The sequence below is a fragment of the Nerophis ophidion genome, linkage group LG26, assembly GCF_033978795.1.
Source record: "Nerophis ophidion isolate RoL-2023_Sa linkage group LG26, RoL_Noph_v1.0, whole genome shotgun sequence".
Lineage (NCBI taxonomy): Eukaryota > Metazoa > Chordata > Actinopteri > Syngnathiformes > Syngnathidae > Nerophis > Nerophis ophidion.
The window spans coordinates 11,935,102-11,954,765 of NC_084636.1; the positions used below are offsets into that span (position 1 = coordinate 11,935,102).

The following is a 19,664-nucleotide window of genomic DNA, read 5'->3' on the forward strand; positions in this document are numbered from 1 at the left end:
ATGTGAGAGCGTTCAACTGCACCCTCTTTTTTTTTCTCCAGCAAAACTGTCTAATAACTTGACTCTTTTCCTATTCAACTTATTATTCAATGTACACAAGGCGATGAAGCAGTCATAAAGAGTACCCTCCAGAACCTTCCTTTTTTAAAAACTGTTCTAAATCTTCTCAACTGGTGCTACGCCAAAGGACAACTTGATGAAAGTACAGAGTTTTATTTTCCTATATTCAATCATTCAACTACTGTTCAAACCGTGCGTAATGTTACAGTGGCCCAAATATTGAATATACTTGTTAAATAAAACCTCTGCCTTGTTTTTAATGAATACGTAGGCCTACTATACTGCTGTGTTTTAATGTTGGTCATCATGGTGGTACTTGGAGAGCTAAGTGCTTCTCTGAGGTGGCACTTTACTAACTTTGCAAAATAAGAAATATATGATCTGCTTAGAAGCAGAAAGCCTTGAACATTCTTGTGAGGAAAAACACAAGTGGGAACCAAATGACCAACATTATGTATATATATATATATATATATATATATATATATATATATATATATATATATATATATATATATATATATATATATATATATAAATAATATATATGTATATATGTATATATATATATATATATATATATATATATATATATATGTATATATGTATATTTATATATATATATATATATATGTATATATGTATATTTATATATATATATATATATATTTATATATCTACACATACAGTATATATACACATATACATACATACATACATATATATATATACATACTTAGGTTTATATACATATATATATATACATACATACATATATATGTGTATATATATATATATACAAACCCCGTTTCCATATGAGTTGGGAAATTGTGTTAGATGTAAATATAAATGGAATACAATGATTTGCAAATCCTTTTCAACCCATATTCAGTTGAATGCACTACAAAGACAAGATATTTGATGTTCAAACTCCTAAACTTTATTTATTTATTTTTGCAAATATTAATTAACTGCCAAAGTAGTTGGGAAAGGGCATGTTCACCACTGTGTTACATCACCTTCTCCTTTAACAACACTCAATAAACGTTTGGGAACTGAGGAAACTAATTGTTGAAGCTTTGAAAGTGGAATTCTTTCCCATTCTTATTTTATGTAGAGCTTCAGTCTTTCAACAGTCCGGGGTCTCCGCTGTTGTATTTTACGCTTCATAATGCGCCACACATCTTCGATGGGAGACAGGTCTGGACTGCAGGCGAGCCAGGAAAGTACCCGCACTCTTTTACTACGAAACCATGCTGTTGTAACACGTGGCTTGGCATTGTCTTGCTAAAATAAGCAAGGGCGTCCATGATAACGTTGCTTGGGTGACAACATATGTTGCTCCAAAACCTGTATGTACCTTTCAGCAATAATGGTGCCTTCACAGATGTGTAAGTTACCCATGCCTTGGGCACTAATACACCCCCATACCATCACAGATGCTGGCTTTTGAACTTTGCACCTATAACAATCCGGATGGTTATTTTTCTTTTTGTTCACCACGTCCACAGTTTCCAAATACAATTTGAAATGTGGACTCGTCAGACCACAGAACACCTTTCCACTTTACATCAGTCCACTGGGTGTTGTTGATAAATGGCTTTCGCTTCCATTGTAGAGTTTTATCTTGCACTTACAGATGTAGCAACCAACTGTAGTTACTGACAGTGGTTTTATGAAGTGTTCCTGAGCCCATGTGGTGATATCCTTTACACACTGATGTCTGTTTTTGATGCAGTACCGCCTGAGGGATCAACGGTCCGTAATATCATGGCTTACGTGCAGGGATTTCTCCAGATTCTCTGAAATTTTTGATGATTTTACGGAACGTAGATGGTAAAATCCCTAAATTCCTTGCAATAGCTCGTTGACAAATGTCGTTCTAAAACTTTTCGACAACTTGCTTACAAATTGGTGACCCTCGCCCCATCCTTGTTTGTGAATTACTTAGCATTTCATGGAAGCTACTTTTATACCCAATCATGGCACCCACCTGTTCCCAATTAGCCTGCACACCTGTGGGATGTTCCAAATAAATGTTCGATGAGCATTCCTCAACTTTATCAGTGTTTATTGCCACCTTTCCCAACTTCTTTGTCACGTGTTTGTTACGTCTGTTCGGCATTGTGATGCCGGGTTCGATTCCCTCGAGGATGCGTCGAAATTGAACACAGCAAAGGTAAGATAAACAGATTTATCTACATAACAAAAAGAGCTATATAAAAAAATGCTAGAGCTAGTAGAATAAAACAAACAAAGGGCGCTAGCATAAAAGCTAGGATATACAAAAATGAGAACTAAACTGGCACATAGACACATTAAAGAGAAAAACAAAACATACAGCATGAGAGCTGGAATGAGAAAAGGGTTTAGCGTGAATATACATACGAGAATATACATACGATGACAAGAGTGCAGACGTAACTCATTGCGTGAAAGCAAATTATGAACCCAGGCTGAACAAAAAAAAGAGGACAGCTTATAAAGTGACGGTGATTATCTGTAGCAGGTGTGCGGGGCGTGAGCAGCAGGTGACCTGATGTGTAACCATAGTGATGGACAAAAACAGGAAATAAACGGGTCAGACTGAGAATGAAAAAACAAACATGTGAAGATCTGAGCAGCATTTCGCAACAGTGTTGCTGGCATCAAATTCTAAAGTTAATGATTATTTGCAACAAAAAAAAAAGTTTATGAGTTTGACCATCAAATATGTTGTCTTTGTAGCATATTCAACTGGATATGGGTTGAAAAGGATTTGCAAATCATTGTATTCCGTTTATATTTACATTTAACACAATTTCCCAACTCAGGATTAGCTCGGTTGGTAGAGTGGCCGTGCCAGCAACTTGAGGGTTGCAGGTTCGATTCCCACTTCCGCCATCCTAGTCACTGCCGCTGTGTCCTTGGGCAAGACACTTTACCCACCTGCTCCCAGTGCCACCCACACTGGTTTGAATGTAACTTAGATATTGGATTTCACTATGTAAAGCGCTTTGAGTCACTAGAGAAAACGCGCTATATAAATATAATTCACTTCACTTCACATATGGAAACGTGGTTTTTATATATGAATTAGAATTGTTTTTATTATAAATAAAGCAGATTTTTGTGAAAAACAAAAAAAAATGTGTATGTGTATATAAATTAGGGGTGTCATCAAATAGTTGACTATTCAAACCAGAGGAGTTTTACTAAAATATTTACCTCAGGGTGGAATCGATCCCCCTGTCGCTTAAAGTGGGAAGGGAGGCGAGTTGAGTACCTACAGCGTACATCAGGTGTGTTGAGAGAATATTTCAAGCCCCCCTCCAGCACGTAGCACGCCGTAGGCGGGCCCACGCCCACCGTCAACCCTGGTGGGACTCGACGGAAATTGGACGCGGTGCACGCCGCTGGGGTTTAGCCTCCACCAGTTCTCCCATGCAGTCAGCCTCCTTTACTGCGCCTCCCTCTGGCAATGTTAATGATCCCCCCCGCCAGGGATCCAATGACCTCACACAACGATCGAATCTTTATCGTTTAAACAAAACGGCGAAAAAAGTCGCCCTCGAGGTTTAATGATGAGGATTTTTTGCCCTTATAGCCCTCCTCTGCCCAGGGACTGATTTCCTAAGTTTGTAAACAATAACAAGATGTAGGATCTACAAAACCCAAAACCAGTGAAGTTGGCATGTTTTGTAAATGATAAATAAAAACAGAATACAATAATTTGCAAGTCCTTATCAACTTATATTCAATTAAATAGACTGCAAAGAAAATATACTTAATGTTCCAACTGAGAAACTTATTTTTCTTTTGTAAATAATCAAAAACTTAGAATTTAATGACAGCAACACATTGCAAAAAAGTTGTCACAGGGGCATTTTTTACCACTGTGTTACATGGCCTTTCCTTTTAACAACTCTCAGTAAACATTTGGGAACTGAAGAGAGCAATTTTTGAAGCTTTTCAGGTGGAATTCTTTCCCATTCTTGCTTGATGTACAGCAGGGGTGTCAAACTCACATACAGAGTGGGCCAAAATTTAAAACTGAACGAAGCCGCGGGCCAAGGTTGAACAAATTACTCCTTTAATAGGGACCCAAACAAGTTTTGCATTGAATATTGACCAAGCAAGGCTTATATAACTTTATAGTGACATGCAAAATCAAATTTAAAATAACAATAATTAAAAAATATCAATGGCATATCAAACAAAATTAAAATACAAATTGAATGCCTCTTTTCGGCGGCGGGTTTGAGTTGGAGCGGGGTTTGGTGGTATATTGTAGCGTCCCCGTAGAGTTAGTGATACAAAGGGTTCTGGGTATTTCTTCGGTTGTGTTTATTTTTTGTTTATGTTGTGTTACGGTGCGGATGTTCTCCCGAAATGTGTTTGACATTCTTGTTTGCTGTGGGTTCATTGTGTGGCGTATATTTGTAACAGCGTTAAAGTTGTTGATACGGCCACCCTCAGTGTGACCTGTATGGCTGTTGACCAAGTATGCCTTGCATACACTTGTGTGTGTGTGTGTGTGTGTGTATGAGCTGCATCTATTATGTGAGTGGGCCGGCACACTGTCTGTATGGAGGAAAAGCGGACGTGGCGACATGTAGAGAATGCCAAAGGCAATGCTTTCATGGCCCGCCCCCAATATTATTGTCCAGGTGAAAATCGGGAGAAATTCGGGAGTCTCCCGGGAAAATCGGGAGGGTTGACGAGAAAGAGTATTAGTGGTGAATGTGGTGTTACAGCAGCGGGCCAGCTCTAATGTTAATTTGATATTGCCTCAAGGGCCAAATGAAATTACACGGCGGGCCAAATTTGGCCCGCGGGCCAGAGTTTGACATCCATGATGTACAGCTTAAGTTGTTCAACAGTCCGGGGTCTCCGTTGTGGTATTTTAGGCTTCATATTGGGGCACACATTTTCAATGAGGCCAGTCTAGTACCCACACTCTTTTATTATGAATCCACGCTGTTGTAACACGTGGCTTGGCATTGTCTTGCGGAAATAAGCAGGGGCGTCCATGATAACGTTGCTTGGCTGATAACATATGTTGCTCCAAAACCTGTATGTACCTTTCAGCATTAATGGTGCCTTCACAGATGTGTAAGTTACCCATGCCTTGGGCACTAATACACCCCCATACCATCACAGATGCTGGCTTTTGAGCTTTGCACCTAGAACAGTCCTGGATGGATTTTTTTCCTTTTTGGTCCGATGGACACTACGTCCAAGGCTTACAAAAATAATTTGAAATGTGGACACGTCAGACCAAAGCACACTTTTCCCCTTTGCATCAGTCCATCTTAAATGAGCTCGGGCCCAGCGAAGCCGGCGCCGTTTCTGGGTGTTGTTGATAAATGGCTTTGAGTTTTAACTTGCACTTACAGATGTAGCGACAAACTTTAGTTACTGACAGTGGTTTACTAAAGTGTACCTGACCCCATGTGGTGATATCCTTTACACACTGATGTCGGTTTTTGAAGCAGTGCCGCCTGAAGGATCAAAGGTCATGGGCATTGCAGCTTACGTGTAGTGATTTCTCCAGATTCTTTGAACCTTTTCATGTTATTACGTACCGTAGATGGTGAAATTCCTTGCAAAATGTGAAAAGCTGTAGATATTATGTGACTGGGCCGGCACGCAAAGGCAGTGCCTTTAAGGTTTATTGGCGCTCTGTACTTCACCCTACGTCCGTGTACACAGCGGCGTTTTAAAAAGTCATACATTTTACTTTTTGAAACCGATACAGATATTTTCCGATATTACATTTACACGCATTTATTGGCAGTCCTGTATTATCGGACATCTCTAGATGCCACCTGTGCATTCATCCATCCATCCATTTTGTACCGATTATTCCCTTTTGGGGTCGCGGGGGGCGCTGGCGCCTATCTCAGCTACAATCGGGCGGAAGGCGGAGTACACCCTGGACAAATCGCCACCTCATCGCAGCACCTGTGCATAAAGATCCATAAAGACATGGATGACAGAGTCTGGTGTGGGTGAACTTGACTGGCCTGCACAGAGTCCTGACCTGAGCCCGACATAACACCTTTGGGATGAATTACAAACGGAGACCAACATCAGCGTGTGACCTCACCAAAGCGCTTATGGAAGAATGGTGGTAACAAATCCTACCAACACACTACGCAACCTTGTGGACAGCCTTCCCAAAGGAGTCAAAGCTGTAATAGCTGCAAAAAGTGGACCGACATATATGTAAATATTACATATATATTATATATTGCTACTATAGTACATTTTTTGTCTATTTAATAGCTGCATTATCCTTTCCATCCTTACCCTTTCCATCCTTTGAAACTGAGCTACTGTGTGGAACAATTCCCCTTGTGGATCAATACAGTTTGTCTGAGTCTAAGCAGAAAAAAAAACCTCCTCGTGAAGGACGAGCAGATACACATTTTTTAATTATTGGGGTTTCGACTCCGGCTTATACTTACAGTCTGTTCCGGAAGTCAAAGCTCACATTTCCCTGAGGGGTCTTTCCCCCCCGCCCCCTGTCTTAGTGTCCGGTGACAACCTTGAAATAGTGTTTCTCTCCTGCAGGGAAACGTCGGTCCCTAGAGAGCGCCGTAGGTCCTTTCATGCACGGTGATGTCCGTCACACCGTGGACTTGCGTGAGCTGCCGGCAATGCAGCGAGGCCAGTAATTTCCTGGGCCCGGGCCGGGTGGGCACGAAGTACTCGGTCAGAGACACGGCGGCCCGGGGTCCGATATTGCTGGGGGGGGGGGGGACGACAGGAAATGACTAAAGCGACAAGACGCGGGGGGAAAAAAAGGCGGGTTGTTTATCTCTCGGCTCACCCGTATTTAATCGTGTGAGCATTTTCCAGGCCCAGGCCCTCCACGTGGAATATCACCGACGTCAGCATCTGGGGTAGAGGGTTGGTGAAGGATATCTCCACCGCCGTCTTCTCCCCGACCACGGCTTTCCCGATAGGCTGTGTAAGAAAAGAAAAAAAAAAAAAATATATATATATATATATATATATATATATATAATATTATTATACAATATGTATTTTGTTGTGGCACTCCCAAAAATTAAAACAGTTTCTATTAGAGGTGTAACGGTACACAAACATTTTGGTTCGGTATGTACCTCGGTTTAGAGGTCACGCTTCGGTTCATTTTCGGTACAGTACGACAACAACAAAATATATATATTTTTTTGTTATTTATTTACTAAATTTGTAAACAATGGCTTTATCCTTTTTGAATATATATATATATATATATATATATATATATATATATAATATATGTATATATATTTTTTATATATATATATTTGTGTGTGTGTGTGTGCGTGTGTGTGTGTATATATATATGTATATATAAAATATAAAAATGTTATGTTATTTATTTACCAAATTTGTAAACAATGGCTTTATCCTTTTTTAATATATATATATATATACCCCGAAAGGGAATAAGCGGTAGAAAATGGATGGATGGATGGATGGATATATATATATATATATATGTATATATATACACACATACATATATATATATATAGACATGTATATGTATATATATATATATATATATATATATATATATATATACATATATATATATACACATATATACGTATATAAATATAATATATATGTGTGTGTATATGTATATATGAATGTGTATATATAAGTATGTATATATGTATACATGTGTGTGTATGTATGTGTATATGTATATATATGTTTTATATATGTATATATATGTATGTGTGTATGTATATATGTGTGTGTATCTATGTGTATATGTATATACATGTATGTGTGTATGTGTATGTATGTATACGTATATATATATGTATATATATATATATATATATATATATATATATATATATATATATATATATATATATATATATATATATATATATATAGTTGTGATTTTGGACTCTCCCGTTCCTTAGTTTGAGCACTTCCTGTTTATCTGGTCTCCATGGTTTCACTTTGGTTCCACCTGCCCTTGTTTCGACGCACACCTGTTTTTCATTGATTGCTTTAGTATTTAGTCCTGCCTGCTACCTCAGTTCCTTCTGGTTGGTTTTTTTGCTACTTGCAACACGCACGTTGGTTCTTCTTTTTTGTAATCACTATTGCTAAGTCTCGCCTTAGCTTCGCGTGCGAACTGCACGTCTATTCCTGTATTTTGCTCTAGTTGCTAATTATTTAGCCTAGCTCTCCGTGCGTTCGGCACGCCTTTCTTTATATTTTGTACCGGTGTTATTTTATGTTTTTGTATTAAATCTCATCTTACCTGCAACTCCTGCCTGTCTTGGTCCTCTTGCATCCCTGGGGTGACAACGCGCATCCACCATGCGTCGCCACCGTGTCATATATGTGTATATTTTTTTTAATTTTGCTTCAATGCCAAGCTCACCTTCAAGAAGAGGTCTGGGGTCCCGAGTCGGAAACTGAACTGGGTGGCCAGGACCTGCTGGGTCTCTCTGACCCGGCCCGACAGGGTCAGCATAAGTGCGGCCTGGTCCACCAACTGGTCTTTGTAGTCTTGGTACTCAAGGGTCCATTCCAAAACCTTGACTGACGAAAAAAGATTACACCTTATTAGTAGCGGTGGAGATTGCACAAAAACTGCAAAAATGTCCCCTTAATGCAGGGGTTCCAAGTCAAGGCCCGCGGGCCAAATCTGTCAGGAACTTGTCAGTAACTGGGGGTATAGCTCGGTTGGTAGAGTGGCCGTGCCTGCAACTTCAGAGTTCCAGGTTCGAACCCCGCTTCTGCCAACCTAGTCACTGCCGTTGTGTCTTTGGGCAAGACACTTTACCCACCTGCTCCCAGTGCCACCCACGCTGGTTTTAAAATGTAACTTATAAAATGGGTTTCACAATGTAAAGCGCGTTGAGTCACTAGAGAAAAGCGCTATATAAATATGAATCACTTCACTTCACAACTACAGTTTGTCGCTACATCTGTAAGTGCAAGTTTAAACTCTACTATGCAAAGTGAAAGCCATTTATCAGACTCAGAATCAGAATCAGACATACTTTATAAAATCCCCAAGGGGAAATTTAAATTTTCAACACAATCCCATTCAAGATCAGACAAACATTATAGAAGACAGAACAGGATCGCTGACAGGTCTGCCAACTTCCGGCGCCCTTTACTAAAAAGGTGAGATAAAGGTAAAAAAACTGGGGGGTAATGGGAGAAAAAAATAAAAGATTAAAATAAAATAAAATCGACAACATCCAGAAACGCCGCCGGCTTCGCTGGGCCCGAGCTCATCTGAGATGTATTAATGCAATGTGGAAAAGTGTTCTGTGGCCTGACGAGTCCACATTTCAAATTGTTTTTGGAAACTGTAGACGTCGTGTCCTTCGGAACAAAAAGGAAAAGAACCATCCGGATTGTTATAAGCGCAAAGTTTAAAAAGCCAGTATTGGTGATGGTATGGAGGTGTATGTGTAACTTACACATCTGTGAAGGCACCATTAATGCTGAAAGCTACATACAGGTTTCGGAGCAACATATGTTGCCATCCAAGCAAAGTTATCATGGACGCCCCTGCTTATTTCAGCAAGACAATACCAAGCCACGTGTTACAACAGCGTGGCTTCGTAGTAAAACAGTGCGGGTGCGCAATATGAAGCCTAAAATACCACAACAGAGACCCCGGACTGTTGAACAACTTAAGTTGTACATCAAGCAAGAATGGGAACGAATTCCACCTCAAAAGCTTCAAAAATTGCTCTCCTCAGTTCCCAAACGTTTACTGAGAGTTGTTAAAAGGAAAGGCCATGTAACACAGTGGTAAAAATGCCTCGGTGCCAACTTTTTTGCAATATTTTACTGCCATTAAATATCCAAGTTAATGATTATTTGCAAACAAAAATGAAGTTTCTCAGTTGGAACGTTAAATAAATCGTCTTTACAGTCTATTCAATTAAATATAAGTTGAAAAAGATTCACAAATTATTGTATTCTGTTTTTATTTAACATTTACACCGCTGGTCCCCAACCTTTTTGTAGCCTAATAATTTTCCTCTTCGTCATGAAAAAGGGAGGTTTTTTGGGTTGGTGCAATAGTTGTAAGTGTATCTTGTGTTTTTTTTAATGTTGATTTAATTAAAAAATATATTTAAAAAATGTACAAAATAAAAAAAATTATAAAAAAATTATTCTGCAGCCCGGTACCAATTGAGCCCCGGCCTGGTGGTTGGGGACCACTGATTTACACAACGTGCCAACATCACCGGTTTTGGGTTTTGTACGATACTACGGATTTCTAATGTCGGCGATACAGGAAGGAGAATAGGATGTGACATATAAAGTACTCACCCTCAGTGGGCAGCAGGTCCAGGTCGGTGCGGTCGGTACTGACGGTGGCCTTGTGGACTCCGGTGTAGTACATGACCGCCACCTGGCTGTGCAGGAGGATATGGCGGTGCTCCGAGCTGCTGTTTCGCAGCGTGATGGTCAACTCGGCGTCCCTCCCCATTTGCGGACCGTCGCCGTCCAAGCCTACCGCGATGGTGACGTCCTCCGCCGTGGGAGACGAGTACGCGTCCGACTTGGAGCCGTACCGACACGCCGTCTCCACGGCGATGCGCTCGGCTTCTGTGCCTGAAGAAAAGAGCCGAGGACGTTTTTTTCGTCCGGAGCGTTGGAAATGGAGTCGGCGCTATCTGATGATACCTTCGGGTTGTTTGTAAAGATGCGTGATATCGCTGCGCTCATCGGAGCCCACGGCCTTGGTGCTGATGAGGTGGCCCACGATCTTCTTCTCGCTGTGGATTTTCGAGAAAGTCCCGTCCAGGTTCCTCTGCCAGTAGATTTTATCGCTGTTCACCTTAAGAGGAGGAGGAGGAGACACATGCAAACTGTCACTTTGGGCGTTAATACGCAAAGCACGCCACCACAAGACTGAAGGTCACAAGTTTCTCAAGTGCACAGGTGGAAAAACTTATATTTTTTATATGTTAGTGTGGAGAGGCGGAGCCGGCGAAAGAGCAGCAGGGCAGGGCATGCCGGAGCCCGGCCCAAGATGGCGGCGAGGAGGCCGAGGATGCGGCCGAGCGGAGGGGTGCACTTATCTCCTCGCCATGTATAAAAGGGGAGAAGGAGGAGAGATCGGGGCAGAAGGAGTAAGTGAACCGGCAACAGTACCAGACGAGCGAAAACAGCAGAGAGCAGACGAGGACGACGACCACGGCGGCTGAAAAGCGGTGGAGAGGAGGTGCTGAAAAGCGACCCGATCTGAAGACAAAGCTTATTTGAAAAAATAAACAAGAGTCAAACCTGCTCAGCAATGTCCTTCCTTGATGGTCTTGGGAACCCGCACGATGACAGCATGAGTCCGTCACAGTTAGCATTTCATGTTAGCATTTTAAATATTATCTGGCGTTTAAAACACTTTACCAAGTGTCCATGAATGCAGGAAATGCTACCATGATAATCATGATAGCTGTTGGCAATTTTAGCATTTTGTTGTGGCACTCCCAAATATTAAAACAGTTTCTATACATATTGTGCTAACTATCTTTCTGGTCTGTGAAGTTTTAGCACTTTAGCAACTGTCTGTTAATGTAAGGGACGACCCCATGTTTACACAAGGGATGTTAATTACATAGACTGACCATACGTCCTCTTTTCTCCGGACATGTCCTCTTTTGTGGGACTGTACGGGCTATCCGGGCAGGGTTTCTTTAATACCTCGAAAGTCCGGCGTTTTGTGTCAAGGTGGCGTGTATTTTCAATGTACATACAGGGTTAAGAAGGGTTGAAAACAAAACCAATCGTGAAAATGTGCGCACGCAGCAACATTCGTGAGGAAGGGGCAGAGACAGAGAGAGCGAGAGAAAGAGGAATGATTGTCAAACCGTCAATCAAGGCATACTTGATCAACAGCCATACAGGTCACACTGAGGGTGGCCGTATAAACAACTTTAACACTGCCACAAATGTGCGGCACTCTGTGAACCCACACCAAACAAGAATGACAAACACATTTTGGAAGAACATCCGCACTGTAACACAGAACAAATACCCAGATTTCCTTGCAGCACTAACTCTTTCAGGACGCAACAATAGACACCCCCCGCTACTTCCATGTTGTATTTCATCCCATCTTCCAACCACTGACCTCTGCGAAAACAAACGGCGAGTCGTGCTTGAGGAACACATGACCGTTGCGGATGGCGGCCAGGGAGGCGGGGCCGCAGCGGAAGGTACCCTGGCTGGTCTCCTGGGGCGTGGCATCGACCGCTTGCCAACCTCCCATACCGGGGGGCAAGTCGTGGCGAGCCATCCAGCAGTCGTTCCACACGTGGAAGTTCCTTGAAGGGACATAAAAATGGTGTTTCTGTTGGTAAATCTTTGGCGGAAGTCGCGTCGCTTTAATGCATCAGAGTCGAGCTTTTTATCTCGCCGATGGCTCGCGGTTGTTTTTTCCCCAATTGGCTTTTATCTGCAGCCAGATTTCACTTTCTTTTCATCAGGTTTAATCCCAAAAAAAAGGCTGCGACAGGAAGCTGTTGCAGGCCTCTTTGGACGGATTTACACGACATGCTTCGAGGAAGACAAATTCCGCTTATACTGAGGACTAAGCAGGATTGAAATATGGCACATTACCCGTGCATAGAGCATGAAATAAGTCAAATAATTAACAGATGGCAGCCACAAAGTAATGCTGAGTGCGCTTGCGTTTCAATCAATCGTTGGGGGAGAGTCGGCACAGGACATATACATGTTACTGTCAAACTTGGACTTGGGCGTGGATTGTTTTTTCCGACACAAAGGAAAGTTGGCACGAGCAAGACGTGAATGTAAGTACATATTTATTTCTTACACTAACAAACTACAAAAAGGAAGCAAACAAAAGGCGCGCACGAGGGCGGAAGTACAAAGCTTGGCTGTACAACAAAAACTATGGCATGACTATGAACAAAAAAACTAAACAATAACTGTGACATAAAAAAAACAAAAAAAACTTACGTGGCATGGGAAGGAGGAAACTATAGACAGTGTGGTTAACAGGCACGGCATGTAGGGAGTTGAGGTAAAGTCGCCAGGCTAACCACCTGGCAACTACAGGTTTGAATAATACAGGTGATTGAACAGGTGAAACTAATGAGTTGCTATGGTAACAAAACAAACCAGGAAGTGCAAAAATAGGAACTGATTGTCCAAAAAACAAAACCTGAACATGACCAAAACAAAACATGATCCCATAGACGTGACAGTTACACGTTTTTTTGTAAGGAGCGCCGTAAATTGGGAGATTTAAAAATCACGTCCAATTTGCAGACATGCTGACAACGCCTGGTTTTCGGTAATCAAAGTATTTTTTCGGTGGTGGAGTTTTCGCGACATCACTTGTGGGCCAAAGGTTTGGACACACCTTCTCATTCAATGTGTTTTCTTTATTTTCATGACTATTTACATTGTAGATTGTAACTGAAGGCATCAAAACTATAAATGCTGTTGCAGGCCTCTGTGGATGGATTTGCACGTCACCCCCGTGACCCCGAAAGGGACAAGCGGTGTAAAATGGATGGATGGATTGATGGGTTCGAGGAACACAAATCCTGCTTATATATAGAGGATTAAGCAGGATTTAAATATGTTACATTAGAGGTGCGTAGACCGTAAACTAAGTCAGACAATTAGCAGATGGCGGCCACAAAGTAATGCTAAGCGCACTGGCGTTTAAATCAATGTTTGGGGAGGGTCAGCACAGGTCAAATACATGTTACACGTTTTTGTAAGAGGTGCCGGAAGTTGGCAGATTTAAAAATCACTTTCGGTAATCAAAGTATTTTTTTCGGTGGTGGAGTTTTCGGGACATCACTTGTTGGCCAAACGTTTGGACACACCTTCTCATTCAATGTGTTTTCTTTATTTTCATGACTATTTACATTGTAGATTGTCACTGAAAGCATCAAAACTATGAATGCTGTTACAGGACTCCATGGATGGTTTTACACCCCCCCTTCCCCCGCGACCCCAAAAGGGACAAGCAGTATAAAATGGATGGATGGATTGATGGGTTCGAGGAACACAAATCCTGCTTATATATAGAGGATTAAGCAGGATTGAAATATGTTACATTAGCGGTGCGTAGACCGTAAAATAAGCCAGATAATCAGCAGATGGCGGCCACAAAGTAATGATAAGCGCACTGGCGTTTAAATCAATGGTTGGGGGAGGGTCAGCACAGGACAAATACATGTTACACGTTTTTGTAAGGGGTGCCAGAAGTAGGCAGATTTAAAAATTACTTTCGGTAATCAAAGTATTTTTTGCGGTGGTAGAGTTTTCGGGACATCACTTGTTAATCGTGTGCAAATAATAAGCTTTATAGAGTACAGGCCAAAAGTTTGGACACATTTTCTCATTCAATGTGTTTTCTTTATTTTCATGACTATTTACATTGTAGATTGTCACTGACGGCATCAAAATTATGAATGCTGTTGCAGGCCTCTATGGATGGATTTACATTTTTGCAATGTAGTTTGATGAAAATGATGGAAAGCGTCACTCTGCACAGCAACTGATGCTGTGCTCAGAGTTGGAATTGCCACAAAACACATTTTAAGATATTCACTGCACTCTCCACTGCTCTAGAGCCCAGTGGCGACGTGCTTTACACCACTGCATCCCACGCTTTGCATTGGACTTGGTGATGCATGGCTTAGATGCAGCTGCCGGCCATGGAAACCCATTCCATGAAGATCTCTGCGTACTGTATGTGGGTTGAATGGAAGGTCACATGACGTTTAATTTTCTGTAGCAAATGACTGTGCAGAAAGTCGCCGACCTCTTTGCACTATGCGTTCTGTCAGTTTAGGTCATACTTGCCAACCTTGAGACCTCCAATTTCAGGAGGTGGGGGGTGGGGGCATGGTTGGGGGCATGGCGTTGTTGTGGGCGTGGTTAAGAGGGGAGGAGTATATTTACAGCTATCCTTCCATCCATTTGCTTCCGCTTATTCCCTTTTTGGTCGCGGGGGGCGCTGGTGCCTATCTCAGCTACAATCGGGCGGAAGGCGGTGTACGCCCTGGACAAGTCGCCACCTCATCGCAGTGTGTGTAGAAATTTTTATTTATAATTGAATTACTTGTTTAGTTTTTAGTTATTTTTATATCTTTTTTTCTAAATAGTTCAAGAAAGACCACTACAAATGAGCAATATTTTGCACTGTTATACAATTTAATAAATCAGAAACTGATGACATAGTGATGTATTTTACTTCTTTATCTTTTTTTTTTCAACCAACAATGCTTTGCTCTGATTAGGGGGTACTTGAATTAAAAAATGTTCACAGGGGGTACATCTCTGGAAAAAAGGTAGAGAACCACTGCTCTAAAAGCCGTAGATGTTATTGTCACATATGCATGCACAGTAGATGGCAGTATTGTCCTGTTTAAGAGTGTCACAACATTGCTGTTTACGGCAGACAAACTGTTTTACGGTAGACGAAAACGGGACTGCTGTTGTTGTTTGTTGTCTCCGCGCTGGGAGGACGTTAATGAGACTGCCTAACAATTAACCCACATAAAAAACCAAGAACTCGCCCTCGATCATTCTACAGTTATAACGTCATTGGGTAGGCACTCTGTTTATATTGTGGGAGAGCGGACGTGAAAACAGGCTGTCGACACGTCACACGGGCCCGCATGGAGCTGGAGGGGGCGTGGCCTCCAGCTCCGCCTGAATTTCGGGAGAAAATTTGTCCAGGGAGGTTTTCGGGAGAGGCGCTGAATTTCGGGAGTCTCCCGGAAAATCCGGGAGGGTTGGCAAGTATGGTTTAGGTGGCCTACCACTTGCTGGCTGGGTTGCTGTTGTTCCCAAAATTTTCACTCTTCTTATAATAACGTTGACTTTGGAATATTTAGCAGCGAGGGAATTTCACGACTGGATTTTTTTGCACAGGTGGCATCCTGTGACAGTTCCATGCTGGAAATCACTGAAAGCGGTCCGTTCTTTTAACAAATGTTTGTATAAACAGTGTCCATGTTATGATCCGCTGTGCGGATCAAATTCTGTTTGGATTTTTCGGGTCACTTGTATTTTTCTGTTAGTCTTGGACTCCGTTTAGTTCCTGTTTATGCACCTCTGAGTTTGTTACCATAGCAACTTATTACTTTCACCTGCCGCTTGTGCTCCTACGCACACCTGTTTGTCATCACTGACATTATTATTTAAGCCTGCCTGTGCCGTTGGGTCGGTCTGGCTTCTTTGTTTTTGCATCACGTTCTGTGCTAAGTGTTAGCCTTAGCTTCCGGTGCGCTCGGCACCTCATCCAGGTGGTTTGTTTTCGTTTTTTTTGTACCAGTATTGTTATTTTGTTATTAAATCAAGTTACTATCTGTTTCGTCCTTTGCATCCTGGGAGAACACAAAACCCGCATCACCATGCGACCACCCCGACAGTCCATGCCAAAGTGCTTGATTTTATACACCGGGCCAAGTGATTAGAGCAGTGGTCCCCAACATTTTTGTATCCGCGGACCGGTCAACGTTTAACAATTTGTCCCGCGGCCAGGGGGGGTGGGGGGATCCTTTTTTAATTTTAATTATTATAATTTTTTTTGGGTCCTGAAAAGGGGAGGTTTTTGATGTTGGTGCACTAATTGTAAGTGTATATTGTGTGTTTTATGTTGATTTAATAAAAATAAAAATAATAATGAATAAAAAAAATGTCTGCGGCCTTGTACCAATCGGGCTACGGCCCGGTAGTTGGAGACCACTGGATTAGAGCACCCGATTCTCATCATTTGTATGGGTGGCTGTGGAGAGCCGCAGCCGAGGGGCCGACAGCGGGCGGACAGAAGCGTTCAGGACCAGAATGGAGGCCAGGAGGCGGCGAGGAGAGGCGTGACGCTTGTGGAGAGGCAGGACGGAAATCGGAGTCAGGTGCGTAGGACACACACCTGCTCACAATCTGCGCATCTGCTCCTAGACTTTAAGAGAGGCGAAGACGGCACAATCGAGAGATAGAGAGGAGGAAACCACGGCAACCCGACCACGAGCACGACAACAGAAGCACGGCAAGATGAGTCCCCGGAGCACCGAAAGGTGCAGCGCGACCAGGAAGCAGGACCGGCGCACTAGAAATGGGCGCGCCCGACTGGCCCGAAGAAAGGTTGTGCGAACCAATGACGCGTCGTGTGTTTAGTGTCACCGCAACCCACACGAGGACGGCTGGGAGTCCGTCACAGTGGCCAAATACTTTTGGCATGATAGTGTATTTCTGGTATTTTTTTTTCTGCGGGAGAACCATTTTACTTGGAGAAGGGATTTGTCAAATAATGCCAGCCTTTTAGATAACTCCTGCACAAAATTGAGCCTCGATTTTAGTCACCTTTGGCGACGAAAGTCACTTCAAACATTTCATGATGAATGAATTTCATCGTTTCCAGTGGTGAAGCCTATTTGAGATGGCGTTTTTACTTTAATAACATTTTTTTTTTTTTACTACGGCGCTATCAACTGTGATAAGAAACATCTGTTTCCACATAAATAAAGCGGTGTGTCAATGGTGAGTAAAAAGGTGTATTACTAGACACAGCGTGACAGGGGTGATGAGTGCACACACCAGACGGAGTCCGCATTTAGATGAGCGATGGGCTCCAGGTTCTCATCCAGGTACACGTCCGTCGTCAAGGAGACGTCGGTGTCGTGGGCTGAGCTGTAGTTGGTCACGGTCCGACTGGGGATTCCCAAACACCTCAAAACTGCGGATTGGAAATGTGACTGCCGGGCATGAATTTACGGGGGAAAGGCCTCACCCGTGGTGACGAGTCCGGCGAAGACCCAACACTGGCCGTACTTCACGGGGGTGCCGCCGCTTTTGTGGTATTGGCTCAGTATTTCCATACTCCCGCTCCAGACCGTGGGAGTTGTTCCTGCGTCGTAGTTCCCTGACCAGTTTCCCTCCACGACGCCCTGGTCGTCACGAGAGTTGATCTGCAAGATGGTAGCAAGTTTAACGACATGGCTATGAAACTACGCTGTTGTAACACGTGGCTTGGCATTGTCTTGCTGAAATAAGCAGGGGCGTCCGTGATAACTTTGCTTGGATGGCAACAAAACCTGTATGTACCTTTCAGCATTAATGGTGCCTTCACAGATGTGTAAATTACCCATGCCTTGGGCATTAATACATCCGCATACCATCACAGATGCTGGCTTTTGAACTTTGCGCCTAGAACAATCCGGATGATTATTTTCCTCTTTGGTCTGGAGGACACGACGTCCACAGTTTACAAAAACAATTTGAAATGTGGACTCGTCAGACCACAGAACACTTTTCCACTTTGTATTGGTCCATCTTAGATGAGCTCGGGGCCCAGCGAAGTCGGCGGCGTTTCTGGGTGTTGTTGATAAATGGCTTTCGCTTTGCATAGTAGAGTTTTAACTCGCACTTACAGATGTAGCGACCAACTGTAGTTACTGACAGTGTTCCCAAGCACATGTGGTGATATCCTTTACACACTGATGTCGCTTTTTGTTGCAGTACCGCCTGGAGGACCAAAGGTAACGGGCATTCAATGTTACATGCAGTGATTTCTCCAGATTCTCTGAACCATTTGATGATATTACAAACCTTATATGGTGAAATCCCTCAATTTCTTGCAATAGCTGGTTGACAAACGTTTTTCTTAACATTTGTTGACAAAAAGGTGACCCTCGCCCCATCCTTGTTTGTGAGTGACTGAGCATTTCGTGGAAGCTGCTTTTGTACCCAATCATGGCACCCACCTGTTCCCAATTACCCTGTTCACCTGCGGGATGTTCCAAATAACTGTTTGATGAGCATTTCTCAGCTTTCTCCATCTTTTTTGCCACTTGTACCAGCTTTTTTAAACATGTTGCAGGCATTAAATTCCAAATGAGCTAAAATTTTCAAAAAATAACAAAGTTTTTCAGTTGGAACATTAAATCTTATCTTTGCAGTCTATTCAATTGAATAAAGGTTGAAAATGATAAGCAAATCATTGTATTCTGTTTTTATTTACCATTTACACAACATGCCGACTTCACTGGTTTTGGGGTTTGTACAACCTAATCCCAGTCTTTCGATTTATAGAGCAATTGAGAAAATATATAAAAATACTGAAAGCAACAACAATACTAATAACAGTAATAATAATTGGGGCGGTTTAGCTCGGTTGGTAGAGTGGCCGTGCCAGCAACTTGAGGGTTGCAGGTTCGATTCCCGCTTCTGCCAACCTAGTCACTGCTGTTGTGTCCTTGGGCAAGACACTTTACCCACCTGCTTCCAGTGCCACCCACACTGGTTTGAATGTAACTTAGATATTGGGTTTCACTATGTAAGGCGCTTTGAGTCACTAGAGAAAAAGCGCTATATAAATATAATTCACTTCAATTCACTATTATTAACACTTACTATACGGTAGGGAGGGGATTCATATCACCCTATTCTTGGCTGAATCTCGCATGAGAGGAAGGTGTAGGGCAGGGGTGACCAACCTTTTTGAAACCAAGAGCTACTTTTTGGGAACTGATTAATGGGAAGGGTTACCAGTTTGATACACACTTAAATACAGTGCCAGAAATAGCCAATTTGCTCAATTTACCTTTAATAAA

The 19,664-nt window shown here is 42.3% G+C and overlaps 1 protein-coding gene across 2 annotated transcripts in view; it reads right to left on the minus strand.

Annotated features, from left to right (window-relative positions):
* Positions 1 to 2,240: 2,240 nt before the first annotated feature.
* LOC133543730 (protein-glutamine gamma-glutamyltransferase K-like) overlaps positions 2,241 to 19,664 on the minus strand; it is an 82,039-nt gene continuing 64,615 nt past the window's right edge. The window contains exons 8-15 of one of the 2 annotated variants that reach the window (XM_061888480.1): positions 17,843 to 18,020; positions 17,650 to 17,788; positions 12,194 to 12,386; positions 10,747 to 10,900; positions 10,390 to 10,674; positions 8,471 to 8,631; positions 6,878 to 7,014; positions 2,241 to 6,792 (exon numbers count right to left, since the gene is read on the minus strand). In XM_061888480.1, coding sequence (XP_061744464.1) covers positions 6,633 to 6,792; positions 6,878 to 7,014; positions 8,471 to 8,631; positions 10,390 to 10,674; positions 10,747 to 10,900; positions 12,194 to 12,386; positions 17,650 to 17,788; positions 17,843 to 18,020 — 1,407 coding nt within the window. In that variant the 3' untranslated portion in view covers positions 2,241 to 6,632. Of the gene's footprint in view, positions 6,793 to 6,877; positions 7,015 to 8,470; positions 8,632 to 10,389; positions 10,675 to 10,746; positions 10,901 to 12,193; positions 12,387 to 17,649; positions 17,789 to 17,842; positions 18,021 to 19,664 lie in introns of those variants that run through there. The other variant, XM_061888481.1, reaches the window with a different exon arrangement.